Source organism: Xiphias gladius, chromosome 20, assembly GCF_016859285.1.
Source record: "Xiphias gladius isolate SHS-SW01 ecotype Sanya breed wild chromosome 20, ASM1685928v1, whole genome shotgun sequence".
In the NCBI taxonomy this organism is placed as follows: Eukaryota; Metazoa; Chordata; class Actinopteri; order Istiophoriformes; family Xiphiidae; genus Xiphias; species Xiphias gladius.
In genome coordinates this window covers 25,251,813-25,276,531 of record NC_053419.1, presented here as the reverse complement: position 1 = coordinate 25,276,531, position 24,719 = coordinate 25,251,813, and the positions used below count along the sequence as shown (strand labels likewise).

The window sequence follows — 24,719 nt, the reverse complement described above, 5'->3', positions numbered from 1 at the left end:
CTGACTCTGCTGATCCTCTGACCTTTCCTCTAGCGCCATCATCAGGTCAACATTTGAATCTGTCCAACACTTTGCTTGAAGATCAGATACCTGCAGCACTAATGACGTTCCCATCAGCCTCAGCTGGACACTGTGTCTACGCTAGTTAGCTAACATTAGCATGCTAAACTAAGGCAGTGAACACGGTAAACATTATACCACCTAAACATTAGCATGTTAGCATGCTGACATTAGCATATAGCTCAAGTACAGCCTCACTGAGCTGCTAGCGTGGCTGCAGACTGTCAGTGTGGTTTTAACACATTAAAAGGCTACAACATTGGTCGTATGTATGTTGCTTGGTTTACTCACCGACTGACAAAGACGTGATGTAGAACATCAAACCAACAAATCATCAACAACAAAACATTTATATTTGAGTCATAGTTACTTCATTTCCAAAATTGAAGTACAGTAAATTACTTTGTGCTTCATTCATTGAGATTCAAACATTTACATGAGTGTTTCATTATCTGAAGAAACTACATTACACAGTTTTCCTGGAGTTCAAGTCCATTCAGATGTAGACAGCCCCTAAAGCGAGCAGGGATTTTGATCTTGTGAAAAAATATATTTCAGCAGTTAGTTGTGTCATGACCGCTCCGATTATTAAACTCCCATTTTTAATATTTTTCACAAAAAAAGATACAACACTTTGTAATGAAGCTCTTCAAATATCAATCTCAAGTACTTCTACTGCATCTGTATTAGTTACACTTCATAAAAAGATGTATGGCAACAGTTTGTATGTGTTCTAATTAGTTTCCTCTACGATGCAAATGATCGTCCCATAATGGCACAGCAGGAAGTCCCATCAGGAACGCGGCCAGTTGAATCCAGACGGATGTAGTGATGTGCCAATTAATGGCAGCAAACTCTAGTCTGTTGTCTGACAGCAGGGAGCAGCAGAGTACACAGGTCTGAATGTTAGATGAGTGTATTCGGTATTTTAGTCATTAATTAGTGTCACCACACGATTGTACATATCACACAGAAAAAACAATTCTCTAAATGAGCTGGAAGAATAGAAAAGGCAGCGTAAAGGGATTTTCCACAGAAGTATAACACAGATAAGAACGTTCAACCGAAACGAAAGCACAAGACTGCGGATCTCTATCTGTGTACGAACACAACTCCCCGCTGGACAAAGCAAAAATGCTCTGTACGCATCCGGGTGATTACAAATACAGATCTGATCACTCTGAACCGAAAAAGGCAAAAGGAAAATCAAAAAGCGAAAAGGATTGATTACTTCTGATTCGTGTTTTAAAACTGTACGGGAGGAAGGCAGCAGAAACCCAGAAACATTCTCCAACCTGGTCCTTAATTAATAACGTGCTGTTACACCCGTCACAAAGAACTGGACCCCTCCTCTAGTTCCCAGACCTTCGTCCAAACGTCTTCCCTGTGGACAGAGGTTAGTCTCTGAAGTTGTGACAGACGTGTTTCATGAGCCACTGATAAAAACTAACATTCAGAAATGTGCACGACAACTTGTCGTCATGTTATGGTGATCACCGATGCGTTTTTCTACCCAGAATCAAAAGCCCCCGACTTGAATAAATATCTGCGTTGTACGTAAATCTCTGTGAGACGTGGTCAGCAGAGGGATTTTAGTGCCTCCGGCCTCTGACCATCAGGCCTCGTCGCGCAACGAGCTGTAGCCGGCCTGTCGCTCCTCGTCTACCGGGAGGAGCTTAGGTTCCGTCGCCGACACAAAACTCCGTCACTTATTTAAAGCTGCGCACCTATAATATGGGTTCAAATGCAAAACAGTGCTTGTACGGTGTCAAACAAAAAGTTTCGTCGGGACAGAGACCGTGAAGTCACTGAAGGTGGATTAGCCGAATATGAAGCCCCAACGAAACTACTATCTTCTCTGTCAACGTATCCAATATAAAGTCAGGAGAGGAAGAAAGACTCGGTCCTACGTGGAAGGTCGACACGGACGCACTGAAGCGCCAGACGTCTTTCTTTCCCCACCGACACCTAAACACAACATGCGAATCGACAGGCGTGTCAGGTGATTCCTGCATCAGTGAACAAATACAACAACAAGAATTATTCACGCAGGAATTATCTCAAGGCAAATGTTACCGACTGGGCGATTTACTGACATTTGTTCAGGCAGGGTGACGTTTGTTCGTGGGTTGGAAGAGCACAGCTGAGATCATCGTTTATTCAGATTCCTACATAGAACGGGAACCTGGGTTGGATTCGCGGCTCCTGAAACACGTATTTGTCACAACCGCGGAGTCTAATTTCTCCCTGACCTTCTTCATCCTCTCGGACACTTTGCTGTTCCTCCTGTCGGCTTCCGTCTCTCACATCAGAACCTGCCCCTCCATCTCGTACGGCGTGCGACGGCAGAAGAAGAATAGTGGCCCCGTGAAGCTGGACTCTGAGGACAGACGAGCCCTCGTGGTGGATCTGATCCTCAACACACGGTCAACGGGTGTTGCAGTCGGTCCGCTCGGGACGACAGCGCGGCCGCAGATGCTGACAAAAGCGAAATGAACTCGAAATAGTCGCGAGCGGACAAACGTACTTGAGAGCAGGACGGTGAGAAATGAGTCTGTCTGTCCGTAGCCAGTTTACTCGGCGTTGGGCGTCAGAGCAGGTCCGTTACGGGTCTTTTAGAGACGTCAGACTCTGATGAGGAAGTCCAGGCCGAGGGAGGCGGGGATGTGCAGCGTCTCCAGGCTGAGGGCGGAGGGGGTGTACGGGAAGAGGACGGGGAAGGTGTGCTTGGTGTCCACCAGAAGCTGAGGAGGATCGTTTCTCTCCTGAAGACGATTCTGGAAACAAAGACACACATCGTGGTTAAACCGGGGACACCGGCACCGTCGCCACAGACAGAGAGAGACATGTCATCCGTCCTGGTAACTAAGTATACCCTCAGCGGCCACCTCTCTACCACTGCGCAGGATGACTCTACATCTACATGTTGGGGCAGAAATGTTTTTCCAGTCTGCCACTGTCCAGTGTTGGCGACTCTGTGGCAGCCACAGCCTCGGTCTCTGGTTCCGGCTGACGGGGGCTGGAACCTGCTGCCGGAGTCCGTCCGCTTCGAGGCTCGACATGTTGTGTGATCGAGGGGCTGGGCCTCTCTGCCGCTCGCCGGAGGATGTGTTTTGGCTCCGTTCTCTGCAAACTCGGAGGCCGTTGTGTCAGCGTTCCCTGTCCGGGTGTTTGGTCTGAACGACCACTGAACCTCTTCAGCCCTTCACCCTGGCCACAGGATTTTAGGAGTTGCTGCCACGTGATTGGCTGATGAGACACGGTCCTGGTTGAAATTCTTGTGTCTGTATCATCATCGTATTTTAATCTTTTCAACCAGGACTGTGTCTGTTTGATAAACAGGTGTTCTTCACAAAGTGGCCACCGCGTGTACATTAATACTGACTCCTGAGACAGACACTCTCTGCTGCAGGCACACACACGCACACACACACGCACACACACACACACACACACGCACGCACACACACGTGCACACACACGCCAACACACACACGCACCCAACCTAGAGTTCGACTTTCACACTTCTCTCAGTGAACAACACAGAGATTTTAGCTGAAAACCTCAGAAGAAGAAGAAGAGACCAGTGTTGTGGTTAAACTCTGAGATCAGGAGGCTTTTTACACCGAACACGTTCTAATGACGAGTTTCACCGAGACTCCTGAGTGAACTGACGACTGCGTTTTGTCAAAGACGGTGAAACGTCAGCACAACGAGTCAGGAGACCTTCAACTAAACGATGCTTACGAGTTGATACGCTTCACATCTGAAGTTTCTTTAGTTCACGAGGGGTTTCCTGAATCCAGTTCAAACCTCCCGACGCAGCCAATCACGGCAGGAGGCTGTACAACGTGACAGGAAGCCCAGCCGGGGCACGCCCCGCTCGCCCCAACTCGACGCCAGCTGCCTGTCTATGTTATGGTTTGTTTTCCACTACCTGTGCGGTGCATTGTGGGAAGGCGGACCCGGTCAGTGTAAGGCCGCGTCCAGCTGACGCCGAGGTCGGGCTGAGGCCAACACCCGAGCGGCGACGGTACGGGTGCGGCACACACGTTTTCCCGGTATGGTTCCACTTCATCCGCCCAGCTCCTCAGAGCTCGAGCGCGACAGGTGGTGAGAAGACGGAACCTGGTTCTGGTTTTCAGCTCGGTTCTAGATGGCCACGTCGGTCGGGGGGCGTAGCGAACCCTGAGGCCGCTAGGGGCCAGCGGCGAGGTCGTGTCGGGAAGCGCCTGTGTTGCTCTCACCTGAATGTTTCTGATGAAGGACACGGTGACTCTCTCCTCAAACTCGTTCAGCGGCGTGTAGAGGTTCAGGATTTTCACAATCTGCGGGAGACACGACAAGACATCAGCCTACTCTCGCGTTCTGATCCGGTGACGTGTGTTACTGATCGGGTGTCACGTGAGCAGACCTGTTGCGTGTTGAGGGCGGTGCAGAGCGAGCAGATGGCCTCGGCGTCCTGAGACGTCTTCTTCTTGACCTGCAGCAGCTGGGCGGCCTGAATGATCGGCTCCAGGGTGGCGGCAGCTTTACTCTGATACAAGTTGTTTCCTCTCAGCCACTCCTCCATCTGACTGGTGTTGTACCTGAACACACACACACACACACACACCGACACACTTCACTGCTTTGTCGTCAGGAGGCAATGAAAAGCTAAGGAAGAGGTGTTTGTGAGAAACGCTGTATTTTCCTTCTGGGATTAATAAAGCGTCCGTCTCTCTCTGGACCCCCCGCCGCAGCCAGCGTGACCCGCTGAGCTCTTACAGCTTCTCGTTTTTTGGAACCGAAACCCGCTTTATTTCCTCCCGCCGCAAACACGACCTGCAGTTTTTAAACAAAACTGAATTGTACTTTCCCACCTCACTGCTCTGTTTCCATGAATCGTTTTCCCCTCAGCCGTTACCAGCCGCACAGCTTCTATTCCTTTTTCCCTTTTCAATCACGGTCCGTGCCTCACTGCTGGATACATCTACCTGGGTTCTCGGCTCCTATACGGTTCTTTTGTGTGTTTTGTGAACAGCTAAACTCGTGTATCCACCTCACTCTGCAGATTTTTTCAGCACTTCAGCGGTTTAGGTTCTTTAAAGGGGGGTCGAGCAAACGCTGATCTGATTTAGGGTTTTTCTCTTTGCTGCACTTTGGATGACGTTCACAGAGAAACACAAACTGTTCATCGCTCCCTGATGAAATCCCTATGACATCATTGGGGTTATTTCAGTACCCACGTGGACCAGAACCCGGTCTTCATGTGCAGAATCCGTGGCGAGACCAAAGACAATCGGCAGCGGCTTTACCTGAGCTGCATGCCGTTGCTCCAGGAGCAGACGTCTTTGCGCAGCAGCAGGTTGTTGAGGGTGACGGCGTTGACGCAGTGGAAGAGCTGTCGGACCACCTGACCCACGATCTCAGGGTCCAGACCTTGGTCCCTCATGATGCCGTGAAACTGTCCCAGCTGTCTGATCAGGGCCTCCAGAGTGTAGCTGCTGGGGCCGCCGCCGTCGGTGTCCATGCTGGACGAACGGTTCCTGTAGCCCATCGGCTTCACGCCCGCCAGGCTGGGGATGCTCTCGCTCTCCAACATGGCTGACACTGGAGACGGCAGACAGAGAGACAGACCGGGGGCTGAAACCGCTAAACGTCCCACAGATAAAAGAAGCTACAAACCGGCCCGGTGAGGGGAAGCTCGTAAAAATAAGGCGCACGTCCTCTCTAAGTTCAGGACTCCTCAGTTTTTGGTAGCAAAAGGTTTTATGTGTAAAAGAGAAGTCAGAAACAGACCAAAGGAGTCCAGAGTCCCCGAGACTGGAGCTGAAACCAATCGTTGTTTTCATTATCAGCAGATCTGCAGATTATTCCCTCAAGTGAGTCGAGTAATCGTTTGGTCTCTAAAACCTCAGAAAAAAAAAAATCATAATGTCCCAGACTCTGAGGTCACGTCTTCCAATGACCCACAGATGCTCAGTTTATTACAATATAGGAGGAAGAAACGCAGAAAATCTCCTCATTCCAGAACCGGGGCCCGTTTCATTTTTGGCATTTTTGCTTGAAAATGAGAAATGAGATAAAAGACTATCAAGCCGATTATCAGAAGAGCCACGTATCTGTCTGCAGAACCAGCGGAGCTAAAACTGTAACTACATTTTACTGATCACATTTCTGTACTTGAATAAATAAACACCAAGAAAACAATTCTTCCACCACTGGCAGACAGGAGCCGTCGGCTTGGATGACCCCTGGATGATAAACAACAGGAGCCGCGTCACGGTGTCGTGGTTGCTTCAGGACAACGTCAGAGAAAAGTCCCAGACTGTCACCGAGTCAAAGCCACCAGGTGCGAGCAGAGAAAATACCCCGAGTACTGACGAGTGGCAGATAAAGCAATCAGGGCTGTTTCTGGAGTATCATTTCAATGATTTCATTTCCATAAACGTTTGATATTTTACTTGAATTCACCTGGGCCACGTCATCAACAACACATCATCTGGATATAATATGGAACGGCAGAAACACATTACTCTCTGAAGGCCACGTTACCGACGATGCCTCTGTCGTTTGAGGCGCAGGAGGCTTTTACGTCCGGAAGTCCTGAACACCTTCTATAATCCTGTATTTATGACTGTTCTAGCTCTTATACATTTGTTCTACATTCATCTTATCCATTCAAAGTAGGGACGCACCTTGCAAATGTTTGGAAGCCGCCTCACATCTTTCCTGAGACAGAGTTATATTTGATTCGAGTATTCAGATGTCAGTTTGGTTCACCTGTGAAATGTCAGTGAAACCGAAAGTGGCTGTTTCTGAAAACTGAAAAGTGAAACTGTCGGCTGCCAGTTCTTTCTGTGGCTATGTGGTTTATTCACTCAGGGCACTGTGCGTCGCCGTGGGAGGAATTTTTCATCTCTGACGCCATCGCTCAGCTGACAGAGATGTGGTTTATAGCGGCGCCTCGCCATCAGAACGCACTGGACTGTCCCTGATCCTCGTCCGGGGGACGTCCCTGATCCTCGTCCGGGGGACGTCCCTTTCTCATTTTCACTGCAGGCTGCAGATCATTTTCTATCATGCACAGCGTCACGGTGATGACAGTTATTGTCATACGATATTTGCGTTGAATATACACCCAGTGTCCAGTTTATTAGGAACAGCAGCTGGGACCAGTCCCGCGGTAGGTCCCGAGGTTCAGTCTGTTGTCCTGTGTGATCATGTCGGAGGCTGTGGCGCGTCACAGCGAGAGGTGTCTGTTATTTAGCCCGCTCTCACTGACGTGAATGGGGTGGACAAAATAATAGAAACACCCGAGTCAAAAACTGAACCTCAGAACCTTCGCGGTTTGAGGACCTATGTCAGGACTGTTGGAGCAGACTGTGTTCGTTTGAGCTGGGTGTTGCTAATAGACCGGACACCTAGAGTTAAGCACAGTAACGTGTCTTATCATAATTCCTTCACAGTGGTGTGAGCATATGAGCCACGAGGCTCACAGAGGAAACAGCAGCTGTAATAATTGATACGAGGGTAGCCGCCTGACTCCTCTGCCTGTGAGACGTCCTGACGACATAAGGACGTCCTCCTGTATCCCCCCCTGTCCAGCAGAAACTCACCGATCATGGGCTGTATGATGCCTTCTGCCACTTTAATGAGCTGCTGGTAGATCTGGATGGAGAGGTCACTCAGCACCTGTCTGTACTCTGCCAGGTCGAAGTTCTTCAGACAGTGTTCGTTCTGTTTGGCTGTGTTCTGAGTCATAAACACCTGAACAAGAAAAAACACAACACATCTGACTCTGCTCAGGTCCTGCAACACAACAAGAACGACCCGATCCGGCAAACAGTCATCGCTACAACCGGAGAAGCTAAAAACAGAAGGCGTCTGTTCTCAGCAGAACCCTCAGCTCTGACCTCGTCTCCGCTGTACTGCTTCAGACAGTGAAGCAGGCGGCTGGAGTTGGCCAGCCAGAAGGACGTCACCTCGAAGTCATCGTTGTTCTTCTGCACACGAAAGGAAAACAGGTTTAAAAAACCGACACCGCAACGACAGAGCAGGCATCTACGAGCGGACAGGCACCGACCCTCACCTTGAGCACCTTCTTGATGCCGTTGATGGTGGAGGTGAGCAGAGACTCCACCTTCTGGTCGTCGTTGATGTAGTCGGCGTGGCGGATGCACATGAAGAGAATATATGCTGGCAGGCAGGGGACAGTGGCCGTCACCGTGTTGGGCTTGAAGTCTGAAAACACAGCGACACATTTACCACACATTTGCACTGAGCGCGTTTGCTGAGACTCCGTCGCTCCAGCCGGCGTTGTCAGTTGAGAACAAAATAACCACCGCAAATATAAGATTTCCACCCTCTTCAGCCCTCAACAGTCGCTCGGTGTTTTTATTTACTGAGGGACCACACTGAGGTTTGAGACGAAAGAAAACCGATGCAGATATCTGTTGATTTATCTCCACAGACTGCGGCAGGAAACCGAGTCTGAAGTTTAACGTCTGAGAAGAGCAGGTGTAAAATCTGCAGCTGTTTGTCACACAGACCCAGAGAGAGAAAGTGAAAACGCCTCAGAATACCGAGGCAAAAAAACAGATCCCCGGTCGGCTCCACAACCCAAGACAGAGAGCAACAGCCAGTCATTTTTCACGGCCTCCAGAGCAGTGTGACATGATTAAAGTGACAGTCGCCAAAAATCTCCCACTGATTTTTCAGAATTCATCAGATGTTTTTGATGAACACCAGAACACGAGGATGTTCACTCTCCTAACTCTTCTTCTTGCAGGATGGATGCGTGCAGTTGATAAGATCTTGTTCAACAGCACTTTATTCAAATTAGATGAACTGCAGCAGGACTTTCAGTAAAGACTTCCCTCCGTTGAAATACTGTGCTGACCCAGCGCAGAAATGTGCAGCGGGTTCGGTAAATATCCCTGCACGTGCAGGACAACAAGGGTTTTACGGGTCCAGTGAGACTGATGCTGCTACAACCTCTAACCAGGTGAGATGACAGGTTACTAAACTGCTCAACAGGCCGGCTGTGACTCCACTTATTGACTCAAACCGGACTGTGGAGGCTGACCTGTGAACAGTCCATGTCTTACCAGTGATCAGAGTCTTGACCAGCAGGGCTTCATCGTCCTTGTAGTATTCCAACATCCCCTCAAAGTCTTTCTCTTTCCTCTGGACGGTCACCTGGCGACTCAGTTCGGGTTTGGACCTGCTGGTCAGACCTGCAGCCTGAGAGGCTGAGACGGAGACCGAGCCAGAACCAGAGACAGAGACGGAGACGGAGACAGAGAAAGCGAAAGAGAATGAGAAAGAGCCAGAGCCATCAGATAGAAACACACTGTACGCTGCAGTTTAATGTCCACGTTCGGGTTCTCCTGTCACCTTCTAACTCCTGGACTTTCTTCATGTAGATCCTGAGCTGCTTCTTCAGCTTCCTCTCATTCTTCTCCAGTTTCTCCACCAGCTCCTTGAGGTCCTACAAACAGGAAAACACAGAGCGCCACCATAAGACATCAAGCATCACAGTCTGTCGGCTGCGTGTCTGTGCTGCGCAGCGGCGGCGGCTTCTCTCACCAGGTTGTCGTTGGTGAGCCGTGTGATCTCCTGCTGGACGCTGTACTCCACCTGAGCCTCAGGAGACAGAGACATGGTGTGGTTGAGTATCTCCTGCTTCTTCTCGATGTCAGCCTTCAGCAGCTCGATCTGAGTGTTAAGAGCTTCCAGTTCATCTTTGTGCTGCCTGGACTGAGACTGCAGCTGGGCCTCTAGCAGCCTGACAGGACCAGGAGGAAGAGGGTCACGTTTTTCACCGCACGTTTACGAAAACATCAAAACCCAAAACTACCAGTCTGCTTTACAGATGTTTGAGTAAACAGAGTCGTGAGGTAGCAGGAGTCTGTAAAAACCTGTATTACCACATCATTCTCATGTTGTGTTAACCTCCTGTTTTAAGGTGGTGTTGTGGTGCAGCCAGTGAGTGAAATACCCTATTGTCTCTAAACCAGAGTCCTGCACAGGTCCGGCTTCGCAAACCCCGACCTGCCCGACCCCCTCAAAGCACAACACAGGCTGTTACCTGCCGTTATTTCCAAATAAGACCTGCTGATGTGAGACCTGTGACCTGACCTGAATCAGATAGCGGCTCAGAGAAATCCAGAACCACATAGTGATGGGTGCAGATTGTGGAGGCATCAAAGAGCCACACACGCGTTCCTTTATCACCACGAAAACACACACTGTAGTTTATTTAGACTCTCTCACACACACGCACGCACACACACACACACACACACACACACACACACACACACACACACACACACACAACTTTCCTGCTGCAACAAATACTCACTACAGCGCCAAATGTAGATTAATCCACCTCTGAAAATAGTCCCCAACAAATGCAATTTCCTTCTGTTTGATAAAAACTACAGTGAGCAGCTGCTGTCAAAGGGTCTTTTTTTAAAAAATGTAACAAAATTTTTGTGAGGAGTTTTTGAAGATTAATGTTTTCAGTTAGTCTGCACGTGGGATTTGTGCAGACTAACAAGAGAAGAGTGACAGAGAATAACACCAGACTGATCGTTGAACTGGTCCTGCTCCGCACTGACCTCTGAGCTTCTCTACTCGCCACCGAGCTGTTTCACAAGATTCACGGTTTATACCGAAAGATCATTTAAAGCCTAGCAGCTAACATGCAAATCTCAAGACCCCATTTTGTGAGGAGAGCCCCGGGTACACCAGGTGTGTCACAAGTTAAACAGATGAGCTGTTATTTGAGTTAACAGTTTAGAAAAAGAAGAGAAAGCAAGAAGAAGTGATCAAACGGAAACCTGGCAACTTGTTTGAGGCCCTGGTAAGCCAGACCCAGCTCTCCGTCTTCATTCAAATAGTACCAGTCCTGCTGGTCACTGGTGTCCAGCAGGCAGAGGACAGCGAGACATGGAGTCAGAGATGGAGGGAAAAGAGAGGAAAAAGCAGATAGTGAGGAGCGGTGCAGAGAACAGAGAGGAAGCAGACAGCAGCAGGAACAAGAACAACTAGAAATGTCGCTAGAAAAAGTTCCCAGAAGTCTCCTGTAAGTCCTGTCCCAGGCGAGGCCTGAAATGAGAAGCTGTGTTCGATCTCTGATGTGTGTCCTCGAACCGAGACGTGTTGGTCAACCTGCCACTGTCATCGCTGGGAACTGACACCATGAACTGCCTCTAACAGGACGTTTCAGGAGGAGACGGAGCAGCGTCACTTACCTTTTGGACTCACACAGGCCGTGATAGGCTTCGAGAGCCTCCTCTTTGTCCACCGGTTCTTTGCTGTTGTTCAGCTCAGGAATTTTCTTGCTCTCCTGCTGAAACACAGCAAACAGAAAAAGTTGCTTTACTCCTGTAACCGACCGGGTCCAGTCTCTTCGGTCTGGCGCTGTAGCACCTGTAACGGTGGCCTGTGGACTATTCAATTCACTTTTATTCATAGAGCAGCCAAACTTGACCACAGAGGTTCTCCCTGGGCACTTTTCGTGTAGAGCAGGTCTAGACCGGACTCTTTACTCTTTACTACTATATGTATATCCTGTAAGCGTGTGTGTACTAGTACACGATGCCATTAGCCACTACAGCTGCCCCCCCCATGATAATCTGATAAAGATGTAAAGTTCATATTTCTTCATTATCCATTTGATCTCGTCTTCTGCAGCACCTCAGGGGGAGGCTTTGTTCTGGATGCTCATCACAAGCTAAATGATCTGATGGTGGTTTCAGGGCTGAAAAACCACCGTGAAAACAAATGAGCCCCTCCACCTGACGCTGTCTCCCACTGTATCATACCCTGTAAAATGGAAGTGCGTTCAGGTTTAAACTTACTATGTGTTCGTTCTTCTCCTGTAGCTGGGCGGTGCTGACTATCTGGGTCCTGAGGATCAGGACCTCCTCCTTGCGGGCGTCCAGCTCCTCATTGGCTGCTTTCAGCTGACTGATCAGCAGGTTGTAGCTGTCCTGCAGCTCATTGGACGAGCTGTTTTGAGACGCGCGCTCAGCGATGGTCTTCCTCAGCTCGTTCAGGTCATTCTTCAGTTTCTTGTTCTCTGATTCCAGCTCCTGTCTCTGCAGGGACAGTTTGCGAATGATCCAGATTAGGGGAACACGGTTCGTTAGGGTACTCCTTAGTTATGATTCAACTGTTTTCAGTAGGACGAAACCACAACAAAATGATCCCCGAGCGGATTTGTTCAGGTTCAGATTAAATTATAGTCGTGACATAATTATATCTAACGGCCTGAGAGCAGATTCAGAACCTACCGAGCCCAGATAGCAATAAATGCCACGCTCCACAGAACCAGGTCAAACAGCTGGTCATTTATCATTTCATTCACTGTCGCATTAACTTCCAGTTTAAATGAAATGTCCAGCTCTCCAGCTACGTTTACCACTGGTTTCAGTGAAGTTACTGACACTCACGTACTCTGAGGATTTCAGCTTCATCCAGCACTTTCACTTCAGCTAATAATTCATCTTCAGTCCGCCAGTAACTGTAACTTCACCGTCTATCAACCTCAGAGCGAGGAGACGACCTAGGTTTGTAATGTGCAAGAGAAGAAGACGTCAGTTCTGTACCTTGAGGCTGTTGTAGGCCAGATCTGCAGTTTCCTGCTCAGAGGTGGGACTCTTCGCCTCCGCGCCCTTGAAGTAGGAAAACAGGACATGTAGAGAGAAATGAACCAGTCTGATTATCTTCACTCATGGGAACGACCTCGTCCTCCTCTTTTAGTCAAACAGCTGGACAATAAATACTGACTAAAAATCATCACCCTGCGCCTGGCGAGCTCCTCCATCTTGTCCACGCTGATCTGCAGTCTCTTCCGCTCCTGCTCCAGCTCTCTGACCCGTTTCTGCAGCTTCATGAACAGACTGATGTCCATCGCAGCCCTCTCCACCCCCATCTCCTGCAACCCGACCACACCACGGTCAGCGTGAGTGGAATGATAAGCGGCTCACCACGGCGTCTTTGGTAGGTTAAATGTAAAGGCTGGCCCTGGGTACGGTTTACTAACAACCGGACTCCCCGTCTTCCTGTTCTTCCCTTCAGATGAGCGCAGATACAAAACCCGCGGCTGATCTTCTAAACGAAAGCTTTCATTTTGATCCTCTCAGACTACATGTTGTATCAATGCAGATGAAACTTAACATTATTTGGCTCCTTTTGCCGAAAAAATAAACTCGACATCTGTTGAGTTGTAGACATCCCAGGTTTGTCTGAACTGGACAAAGGAACCTAAAGAAAAGCGACGAAGAGCTGCCGACTGAGTTCTCCTCACAGACTCACCTCCACCAGCTGAACGGAGTCCTCGGTGTCTCCGACCTCTGAGGTGGAGACGGACGGGTAGTTGGAGTCCGACTCCAGGCTGCTCTGATTGGACGGGTTCCTGCGGTGGCCGGGGTGGAACTGGAGGAAGATGGGAGAGACCAAAGTTTCACTGTTGACCCTGAAGTTGAAGCTGCACTGACTTTTAAAGTTTCATTCTTTCACATGCTCTTCCTCAGCCGCCCCGTGTCCTGACGTAAATATACAGACATGAACCCTGGTCACAGCTGGAAGTAAACAAGCTGCCATCAGTGACACCTCAGGTTTAAACCCATGCAGCTCTAGAACACTAAGGTCTACAGGGTCCTGTAGAACCTGGCACATGTTGAAAACATCACGCACACATATGGCAGGAAAATGAAGGTCAGGATCTACAAGAACAACTCCAACGTGGTTTGGTCCAGTTTTAACACAGTTAAAAGTTGGACACCAGCTCTGTACTGCCTCTCTGCTGCTCGTTGGAAAAAAAGGAGAGTAACATCCATGAAATCTATTTTATGACGAAGGACCATGACCCGCCAAAGACGGAGCGGGCTGCCTACAGGGGCCGATGCTGAGCCCCCACCTGCTGCTCTGCGTCAGCTCGGCCCTGTCTCATGCTACCGCTGTTACAGCAACATGCGTTTCACGTTTGTGTGAGATGATTTATTTCTTCTGAAGCCGGAGAAGATGAGCGTGACGGCCGGAGTCCGACACTGACAGTAACTCACATCCAGTCTGGAGCTCGGGCTGCAGCTACCTGACGTCTGTGTCGTCGTTCATTCCAACAACTGCTGCGCTGTGGAAGCCGTCGGGATGCTCTTCCCAATGAGCTCTAAGGCCGTGGCCAGAGGTTAAAACTTATTCAGACTGTGGAGGAAGGCAGACTCTTACGATGGGTCTGAACCTCTCAGGAGAAAACTGGTGAATGGGACCAGTTCTCTCAAAGAACAGGGACATGTCTCCCAAGAGCAAATCTGTCTGTACGCTCGGTGTATTTGGTCACGATCGGCTGAGTGTTTAAAATAAACTGAGGAACAGTGGAGGAGTGTCTGTTCCTGCAGCGGCGGTTTGGACACGTTCAATTCCGGTCAAAATCGGAACCGGTTGTGACGTCTGTGAATCAAAGTGTAATAGGTGTAATGAAGATTGAGGTTCACCTTGGTCAGAGACAGCTCCTCCTTCAGGTTGTCGCATCGCTGCTCCAGTCTGGAGAACTCTCTGAGCAGATTCTGGTATCGCTGCCTCTCTCCGTCCAGCTCGGTCTGCAGAGTCCCTTCCCTCTGGGACACACTGCTGTCCTCTTCTCAAGCACACGCACACACACACACACACACACACACACACACACACACACACACACACACACACACTCCTGTTCATACTGGACACTGAGATCTCCTCCTGGTCGAGATCTCATTAGTTTTAATATATCTACGACCAGATTTTTGATAAAACGTGTTCACGATGCTCATAGATACTATGCCCCCCCCCCAGGACAATGGCTGTTTTCAGAGACTCCATGTTAAACTAAGACTCACGGTGTTGAGATGACTCCTGTTCCCCCGGGACAGAGGGAGCAGATGTGGTCAGGTGCAGTGACACCTGGATGTGTTCAGTTCTTACCTGCGGCGCTCTTTGATTGCTGAAGAATCCTTTGGTTCATTTCTTCCTTCTCACTCTTCAGCAGAGAGTTTTCTCTCTCCAGCTCCTTCACCCTCTGAAGTCAAAGACACGAGAGGGAATGAAGACCTGAGACTACCGAGGACACCGAAGCCCTGCTCACACAGTTACAATACAATCCGACTGAGGAAGGACTCGGACACAGAAGTGACTCGTGGAAAATTAGCCCCGCGTTTCGTTAACGAGGTGCAGGTCCGACGCCACTCTGCAGCAGATCAGATGTTTCCTTTTTTCCTCACTACTGAACACGTTTCAGATTTCACTCCACAGGTTTTCCTCCCGTTCAACCCAGAAGGGAAGAATAAGCAGCACCACGGGCTGAGGCCTCCTCTGGCACTGAGCTCACCTGTTTGAGGCCCAGTTTCTCGGTGCTGTGCTCCTCCTCCAGCCTCTTCCTCTCTGCGTACGCCTCCTGCAGCTCCTCCCTCAGCCTCTCCAGCTCGTCCTGCAGTGACGTCAGCTGACCTCCCTCTCCCTGCTGACCCCGGATCTGCTCCAGCTCCTTCTGCAGTTTGTTCACCTCTGAGCCGAGACTGGAATTCGCCATCAGCAGCTGCTCATTGTGAGCTTTGTACTCTTTGGACTGAAACAGGAAAAAAAACAGGTCAAACAGGCAGGACAGAATATTTCGGATGACAGTATTATTATTGTTATTGTCATGATAACAATTTACTTTAAATAAAATACTTTGCTTCTAAAGATGACTCAGACTATAAAGACGTAGTAACTGCTTTCTAACAGACTCTGACGCAGCTGTGATCAAATCTCAGTGTTTGTCAGCGTCTCTGTCACCGGCTCCGACTCCTCCGTCAGCGGAGGCTGCTGGATGAAAAGACGATGAACCACAACACGGTAAAACGCAGGATGGAATAAAATAGAATATGTAGAACAAACACTGGACGTTAAGAAACACTGAAACATGTTCTTAGATCTGCTTATAAACTACATTATAGTCTGTCATAAACCAGTTTTGACACGTTTCTATCGTAATTGTACCTGATAAATATGAGGAAAAAGAGAAAAGCTTTCTGCAGAACGTGGACTTCAGGACACAACTGTGTCACTAATCTCTACCCAGGTTTCATGAGCTGAGTGAACCTGTTGCTCAGTGTTGATAAAAGATGTTGTCGGTTTTATTTCTGCAGGTTTCTGTGGTTGGTTTTCTCTGCTTGTAGCACATGGAGCAGTGTTAGTGGCAGTAACATTAGAGGTGCCACTGTAGGAGCATCGGTCGTTCTACCGATGAATGTAGTTTGTGTTCAGCTGCGTGCGTGTGTGTGTGTGTATTTGCTGCATGTGACTGAGTCTCTGCACCTGATCGTCCATCTTCCTCTGCAGCTGGACGATCTTGTTCTCCATGCCCGTGTTGAGTTTCTTCAGATGTTCGGCGGACCGCGCTTCGATCTTCAGCTGCTTGAGTTGTCGTTTAGCGCGCATGCGTCTGTACGCACACTGGATGACGACGGCGGCGTTACGCGCCCGTCTGAACTTCTTCCTCTGCAGCCAGCTGCGGACGCTCTTCTGGATGATCATGGCCTTGTGGTGCAGGAGGAACTGCAGAGGAGAGGTGACAGTGATCAGACAGCGTCCAAAGTCCTCTCACTACAGCGCAGAGCACAGCCACACGGTGGGACGGACTGAGACTCCGCCTGATCACATTCCACCTTAAATTGGAAACACTTTGTCTCCAATCCACTCTTCACGTCAACAACACAAAGCGGACAACAGACCGAGTCTGTCCTCGCAGACCCGATCTGTTCCGGGTAACGTGTACAGGGAGGAGAAGGAGGCCGAGGCTTTTCGTTTGGAGACACTTTACCTCCCAGTAAATCCTGCGGGTGAACATCCCCCTGGTGTAGGCCTGGATGGTGACGACAGCCTGTCTCACTCTCAGATAGGCCCGTCTCACTCTCACCATACGATACTGTTTCTGACAGAGGAGCGCCGCTCGAGTCAGACGCAGGTACTCGGCGTATCTGGAGAAAAAAAAAAAACAACGGGAGAGAGGAGCAGACTCAGGTGAGACAGTCGGACTCGGTCTCACGCTGCCCAGACGCCACAAAACCACTGCTTGATGCAGGGCGTAGTTACAGGTTCTACAAAGCAGCGTCTGAACCTCCACATTCCTCCACCAACAGCATCAAAGCCTTTCTCTGAAACCAATGCTTAAACTTTCCTGTTGCTCGCTGCCTTTTATCAAAGGACATTCGGGACATTTCATTCATCTAGTTGGTTAGTTATGTTATTTCTTGCGTCGTGTCCACTCCGCACTGGTTCGTAAGACCTAAAAAATACTGTTGCAGCGGTGAAATGTTTGTCTTCTGTCCCAACGCGTAAACTCTCCTTTCCGAAACAGCATTTCTGCGATTTAAGAACTGGTCCCTGTGGAAACTGTCCACAGTGAGTTCTGCAAAAGTTCACCTCCACCGTGTTGAGACAAATATGCAAAAACCTGGAAGGAGGAGTTGAGAACCGAGTTATTCCCAGTGTTGATAAAAACTAACCTGCGGGCCAGGTATCCTCGGCCATATCTCTGCAGGGTGACGGCAGACTTGCGGATCTTGCGGTACCGAACTCTCTGCAGCCAGCCTCGCACCGTCTTCTGGATCTTGATGCAGGCCGCGCGGAACTTATCAGCCCGCAGCTTCTCCAGGTACGCTACCTGCCCCGCTCGGAAGAAGATCTTAGTCCGACCAAACTGGAACATGTCCGGCTCCTGAGAAACAAAAGGAAAAAATTATTGAAAGATTTATCTCAGTCTCCGTCCGTCAAGATGATCCGTTAAGTACTGAACTGACGAGGGCTGATCGCGAACCAAGTCCCCCCAGCTCCTACAAAACATCTGGAACTAAAAATCGAAAATAGCATTAAATAAATCCACGGGGTGATACAGGAGTCAGCTGCTACCCGAGTTAACAGTACAGCAAACATCACCTGACAGAAGTCCTTGAACTGACGATTACTTTATTGAAAGCACAGAAAGTGGACGGTGTGAACCTCCAACCACCAGAGGATGAGGAGACGTTATCCACACGCTGGATCAGTCAGAAATACACAAGCGACACGATAAAAGTACCCAAACATCAGGTCTATAAAACATTACGGCATGAAACCAGTTCATTTCCCACCACTGGTGTTTCCGTGAAGACGTGTTCTCACCTTAATCAGAATCTCCAGCAGGTTCTTACACACCAGCTTCTTGTCTGCCGACATCATGTCGGATTTCTGCATCAATACTCGATACCTGCTGAAGAAGTCTGGGTACGTCCACCTGGAAACAAAACACGACGCATGCTTTTATTTCTCTAACGAAAACTACATTTCCCTTGTGCGAGGTTGTTTTGTGATTATTTATTTACTCGCGTTTTCACTTGAATAACACTGAAGGACCGTGTTACACCTCGCTGTGAATACACCTGCGGATAATTTCCGCTGCTGTTTACACACCTGGAACAAGATGAGCGGCAAGAGGAAACAGCAACAACAAAAAAACAACAGCAACCAAAGACCGGTAAAAAGAACAACCCGTTACAATGAAGGACACTGCAAATATAAATATAGTTAAATATAAACACATTGACAGTACTCTGCCGTCAGAGGGCTCAGCTTCCACCATCATCAATGTCAAACAACATACACCAGACTTCAGAGGAAAAAAATTCAAATTCATAGTAAATGATCAGGATCTGCCCCAGAATGTAACCGGTTCTTCCCTGGACCCTGATCCATCCCTCCACCGAGTTCAGTACAAATCCCTTCTGTACTTTTTGTGTGATCATGCTGACAAACAAACAGATGCCAGTGAAAAAACAGAACCTCTCTGGTGAAGGTAATGAAGTCAAATCACCAAATTCAATTTATGGCAAAGAATTTCCGGAAAGGTTATATAATCCTATAATATTCACAGGATCACAGGAAATCCCTCAACGCTGTCTCACAGCAGATACTTTAACTCCTGCCAAACGTAAAAGATTCCTCAACAAACTCAGAGAAATCTGGTGGACCCACTAATGCTGGGCAACATTAGTGGGTCCACACAGATATCTGAAAACTTAGATTAGAAAAAGAATGCATTCTGAAAACCTTTAAACTACAGCACCTGCTCTGATCATTCAGAGTATTCTCTGGCTCCATTCCTGTAACTGGGGATTGTGGACTGGAGATAAATCTTCAGATTCTAAAAACCAATTCGGCAGTCATGAAAATAATCAGCAGATTCAGTGATTGACTTACCTGAAACCCTGCAACAGTTATGCAACATACGTGACTAAAGCTCTTCCGTTTCATGTGGTTTACATGTCACGACTCAGATTATTAGATTCAAGGGAAGTGCTGACCTTCTGTCCTCTAGTGAGGCCTCAAGGAATCACAAAACTCAATTTAAAAAAAGCAGACTTTAAGCCTCAGAGCAGGGAGAGCTGCTGAGAAAAGGGTAAGAAGCCGGAGACACTGAAAGACGTCGCTGCTGCTTTGAGCCTGAAGCACAAGCACAGCCCGGTCTCTCCAAACAACCAGATGACTTGGGTCATATCTGAGGCGTGACATGGATTTGAATAACGCAGACGGTGAAATGCTGTTAGACAGATCTGAGTACAGTCTCTACATCAGTGCTGCGGTTACTGAGAAGAAGAGGTGGACTCACCTGGATGGGTATCCGGCTGCACTGATCCGGATCGTCTCCAGAACCCCGCAGGCTCTGAGCTGCTGCACGGCTCGCCTCGAGTCGAACCTGCAACAGCAAACGGGAAGCCGCTGAACATAATCTCTGACTACCTGAAATTTAAAGTTCAGATGCGGTTTGAAAGTCACGTCCTACCTCATCTTTTTGTTTGGCATCGCACACACAACAGCAGGATGAGCGAAGACCTACAGAGTCGGTTTGAAGCTGACTGACGGAGTGTGTTAGCTGAGAGACGAGTCTGACTAAAACATGTGACTGAGGCCCATCATCTAATTTAACAGCCCTCAAACGGGCCTTGTTCAGAACACGTCTCCCCCAGTGTCGTTCCTCTGAAGGGAACAATAGATCATCTGTAACTCCCGGGCTGCAGTCTCCCCACTGAGCCGTGGACACATCTAATGTGTCAGCAGAAATCTCCTCCCGAGACACAAACATCTTCATTGTCCCCCCGCATCCTGAAGTTCTCCTATAAGACGACAAACTCCGGCTCCCTGCAGTCCAGTCTGTCAGTCAGTGAGTTATGAGCTTTACACGAGACCTGACCTGACTCACAGATCAGTCGATCGACAGCAAAGTAACTGGCAACTATTCTGATAATCAATTAATCCATCACTTGATCAACTGAGCTTCTGTTTTGTCAGGATTTCTTTGTCTAATGAGACAGCAAATATCTTTGAAGGACGAAATAAGACAATCCTGGACATTTTTCACTGTTTTCTGACACTTTAACGACCAAATGATTAACCGATTCATCCAGAGGATCAGTCTTGTTTGTCTTGTTAGGTCTACATCAGAGCAGCGTGTGGTGCTGCAACCAACAGATCAGGAATTTCAAGAAATCCTTAATCCGCTTCAGACCTGCACCTCATTACGTTAATCTGTTGGCATTTAAACACGTCAGTCTCATGTGTGAATAAACATCCGAGCCACTTCTGCCATAAACCTTCAACCGACTCACACAACGTGAACTCTGACTCTTTTCTGTCGTGCAGAGACAATAAAGCAGTGACTCACGAGAAGGCCTCCTTGTAGTCGTTGGGTTTGATGCAGCGAACGTAGTGAGGAGTTGTGGCGTTCAGAGTCTCCATGAGAAGATGGAGGGAACTGCGGAACTGGATCAAACAGAAAACCGTGAGCAACGGCGACAGGGACATTGTTACAGATGGTCCTGAAGAGAGGAGCAGTGATCTGACCTGGTGCCCCACAGTCTTCCTGTGCTCTTTGTTGGGAGCTTTGGGAGTCGACTTTGCTGCTCGGACGTTCACTCTGGATGTCTTCGAGGGGGGCGCGTCGTCTTTCTCGTGAAACAGATCTGCTACGAGCTGAAACTGGGGAAAGCAGGCAGCCACGTTCATACTGTACCGACAGTTTGATTTTAGATGAATCATCACAATTATTACATCAGACTTTAACTAGGACTTTGAAGCGATGTCGGGTTCAGTTGACGATGCTGAACGAAACTCACTTTTATTATCATTTTCATATAGATTTCACCTCCCAAACCCCCTGTAGACATGTTACAAAAATACTCAGCTTTGAAGGATAATTCGTGACAGAGAAAACACAGGCGCTGCCCTGTGGACATTAAAATACCTCTGGGCCCAACAGCACTGCCAACGAACACGCCGACACAAACGAATGTCAATAAGGTGCCGACAAAAACAACGTAACAAAAACAGCTGCCGTCACAAGACGCAGCCGAAACTACACACGGAGACGACACCGTTTGAACCTGCGGGACACAGGAGGGGCGACCGCGGTTACAGCTTTAACCATTAACTTTATTACCTGATGAGTCAACTGACAGAAAATTAATCCACAGTGAGTCAATCCCTGGTAAATTATTGGCTACATGATGGTGAACTGAACATCTCCTGGTTTTGGACTGTCGGACAAAACAACCTCGGATGGACATAATGAAAATAATTGTTAGTTGCAGCCCTAATGTGCACACTGGTGAGTTTGTGGCCGTTCAGTCAAACGAACGTGTATCCACACATAATAAGCGAGTCTTGGTCCAGATGTGGCGAAGCCCTGACAGCTCTGGTCTTTATGTTTATGTTCTGATGTCAGTTTAGGGCTTAAACACACTGACTGGTTGTGGAGGCTCTGAATCGGACTCAAACCGAGACAGACACCGGAGGCCACTCAACGCATGTGAAGGAGAAGGAAACGTGTCCAGGATCAGGACATTGCCTCGCGACCTACCCATTAACCCTAAACTGCCCCGCATTGGGTCAGGAGCTGTAGTTTAGGAGCCACAGGGACTCTGGAAGCTGCACAGTCCTTATGACCCCTGAGCAGCTTCCCTGGGTTTGAGGTTCAGGGCTTTGCCTCAGGCCTCATTACGGATCTCAGAGAGCAGAGAACACAGTCAGAAACTCTGTCCCAGTTCCTCCTGTTAGGCCTTTCTCCTCGCGCTGAGAGTAGAACAGCTCCGCTCAGGACCTGGTGACTCCTTCCCATCATCAGAGGGTTGAGCAGCAGATGACATCCTGTCGGATGTCGTCGTTGAGGGTGAACTGTGAGTGTCTGCTCACATTCAGTGTGTTTCCTCAAGCCCTAACAAACACGTTGAAGTCGTTTCCTTCCTCATAATACATTTGTAAATGTGGCTCATCACTGCCCCCAGCTGTCCATCGGTGGAACAAACGCAGCATCAGATTTAACTTGGTAAGGAAAAAGTTAATTAACAGCTTAGTTAACATTTGGGGAAAATGCTTCAGGACCTTTCACTCAGTGGACATGGACTTCATACAGAAACAGTTAAAAGGCGGAGCTGTACAGAAACAACATGTCACGTCCTTGTATGTCTCTATAAATCCTCAGGACAGACCATCTCTTATCTCCTCGCACGCAGGTTCAGACAGCGCTGTCCTCCCTCCGCCCTGACCGCTTCTGAATCTTCAGATGCAGCAGACAGATCTGAGATCAGCTCCACGGCCGGTTGGATTTATGAGGAACTGAGGATGGGAAGGACAGCTCTGAAAACGGATCATTTTAATTGCTTCCCCAGCAGATAAACGAGTCAGCCTGAGGTTTATCATAGCTCCTCTTTCATCTGTTGAGCTCTGGTTCCAGTGAAGTCAGAGGCTCAGAAAGCAGGAGCCGGCGGCCGAAGGTGTCGACGTCGCACCTTTAAACTCAGACAGCGGATGTCTGATCATCTCGTCTATCCACAACTGTGTGTTAACAGAGGGGCTTTATTTCGAAATGTGTGTGAGGAGGTAGCGGGCGTGGTTGTGTGGGGAGGGGGGGTCGTCAGTCGACTCACTGGTAAAACAGAACAAACACCGGGACCCACTGCTGTAAGAGGCCCTGCGACGCTCTGCCTTACTGGATTGTCTTTTCACGAAGAGGAGGTTCTACGTGTCAGACCTGCGCGACTGTGAACACGAACAACTCTCCACACAACGTCTGCTCATCAGTGAAAACTGTAAACCGTGAAACGAGGAGAGTCAGATGTGTGGACCTGGTTCTGGTTGAGTTCTTACCTGACTGGCCTTCAGGATGTTGATCTGCTCCTCGTAGACCGTGTCTCTGTTCTTCTCCAGAAACCCTTCGCACTGATATTCCACCTGTCCAGAAAACAGTCTTCAGTGAACAGCAGCTGGAAGACTCTACATCTGACAGACAATCACCAACCATCAGGAAGACAGAGGAATGTTAACCACAGGCAAAGCCGCTCGTGGTTTCCAGTGTTTCCAGTTTTATTTCACGCTCGGCTGTTACTGATGCTCTGAGTAAATGTCGTCTCCTGTGTGATAGCGCGTCTTCTGTCTTGTGATTAACTGCTGATCGTGTTTACCCATGAAAACGGGGTTTGTTAGCCTCTGCAGCTGAAATGTTTCCGGTGGCGGCACCAGGAGAATGATCCTGTCATGAAGTACCGCAGATGTGTTGTGTTTATTCCATATTATACGATACTGATACAGATGGAGATGAGCCTGGAATTCCGCTTGAAGTCTATGAGTAAAACATCTTGACCTCAATCCTGTTTGCATTTCTTTACGTATCCTGCGGCCTGACAAACACCTGTGTCACCTGTGCACTTCCTCTGTTTCAGTGAACAGTCTGCAGACTCTTTGTGTTTAATCAGGACAGTCTGACTCAATGTGAAGAGAAACCCTGAGGACCTGAGAGCGGACGGAGAATGAGTCTTTCTGCTGTGTTTTAATACCGTCTGCCGATTTACAGCAGAAATGAAACCTTTTCTTTTTTGAGATCTGCAGACTGCGTAGTGGACAACTGCAACTCTCTCGGAGTCGGTCTTCCCTCGCTCACCCGCAGCTGGTTCAGAATGCAGCGGCGAGACTCATTCCTGATACCAAGAACAGAGACCACATCTCCCCGGTTCTGTTCTCCACTGGTTTCCGGTCAAAGTTTCTTTGGACTTCTTTTTAAAGCTCTGCTACAGACGGCTCAGATCTGATCACTCCTCTGTTTCAGGTTCAGTCAGAAACCAAACTGAGCCTTTTCCATTTCTGCTCCCCGACCATGGAACAGATCTTCACCAGCTATCACCACTTTTAAATCCCGCCTGTATACAGTTAGGTTTGAGTCCTCTGAAGCATCAATACATCCGTAAAATTCTTTTCATTTGGTCTGTTGGAATCATTTATCTATTTATTTGTGTTTTAATTATTCAGTTGCGTTTTAAATGTGTTTGTAAAGCACTTTGGTCAACTCCCGTTGTTTTAAAATGAGCTCTGTCCACACATTTGACTCAACTGTTAAGTGAAGTTACGCATCTGTGGATGTGGAATCACTGAAGTCAGTTATTCTTGATGTATTTTGCTGATTTCCTGTGAAAAGTCTCATTACGTTTTCAGTGCTGGAAACCAGTCAAAACTGAAACACATTTCCCTGCAGTGCTCAGTCAAACACACGTCTTACTTTATTAATGCAATGCTGCTTCTGAAAATGAGCTGTTGCAGGATGTTGTTGTGTTGGAAAAGAGCTG

The 24,719-nt window shown here is 48.5% G+C and overlaps 1 protein-coding gene across 6 annotated transcripts in view; it reads right to left on the bottom strand.

The window, feature by feature from the left end:
* Positions 1–367: 367 nt before the first annotated feature.
* myo5b (myosin VB) overlaps positions 368–24,719 on the bottom strand; it is a 40,818-nt gene continuing 16,466 nt past the window's right edge. Inside the window, exons 14-39 of one of the 6 annotated variants that reach the window (XM_040157507.1) lie at positions 23,251–23,334; positions 20,950–21,084; positions 20,771–20,868; positions 19,718–19,804; positions 18,235–18,346; positions 17,580–17,791; positions 16,895–17,051; positions 16,390–16,629; positions 15,422–15,658; positions 15,019–15,112; positions 14,553–14,695; positions 13,375–13,494; positions 12,860–12,994; positions 12,666–12,731; positions 11,916–12,155; positions 11,307–11,404; positions 9,634–9,832; positions 9,442–9,535; positions 9,153–9,296; positions 8,135–8,286; positions 7,959–8,048; positions 7,662–7,812; positions 5,358–5,652; positions 4,475–4,649; positions 4,308–4,388; positions 368–2,837 (exon numbers count right to left, since the gene is read on the bottom strand). In XM_040157507.1, the coding sequence (XP_040013441.1) occupies positions 2,685–2,837; positions 4,308–4,388; positions 4,475–4,649; positions 5,358–5,652; positions 7,662–7,812; positions 7,959–8,048; positions 8,135–8,286; positions 9,153–9,296; positions 9,442–9,535; positions 9,634–9,832; positions 11,307–11,404; positions 11,916–12,155; positions 12,666–12,731; positions 12,860–12,994; positions 13,375–13,494; positions 14,553–14,695; positions 15,019–15,112; positions 15,422–15,658; positions 16,390–16,629; positions 16,895–17,051; positions 17,580–17,791; positions 18,235–18,346; positions 19,718–19,804; positions 20,771–20,868; positions 20,950–21,084; positions 23,251–23,334 (3,792 nt within the window). In that variant the 3' untranslated portion in view covers positions 368–2,684. The remainder of the gene's footprint in view (positions 2,838–4,307; positions 4,389–4,474; positions 4,650–5,357; positions 5,653–7,661; positions 7,813–7,958; positions 8,049–8,134; positions 8,287–9,152; positions 9,297–9,441; positions 9,536–9,633; positions 9,833–11,306; positions 11,405–11,915; positions 12,156–12,665; positions 12,732–12,859; positions 12,995–13,374; positions 13,495–14,552; positions 14,696–15,018; positions 15,113–15,421; positions 15,659–16,389; positions 16,630–16,894; positions 17,052–17,579; positions 17,792–18,234; positions 18,347–19,717; positions 19,805–20,770; positions 20,869–20,949; positions 21,085–23,250; positions 23,335–24,719) is intronic. The other 5 variants (XM_040157508.1, XM_040157509.1, XM_040157511.1 and 2 more) reach the window with 5 other exon arrangements.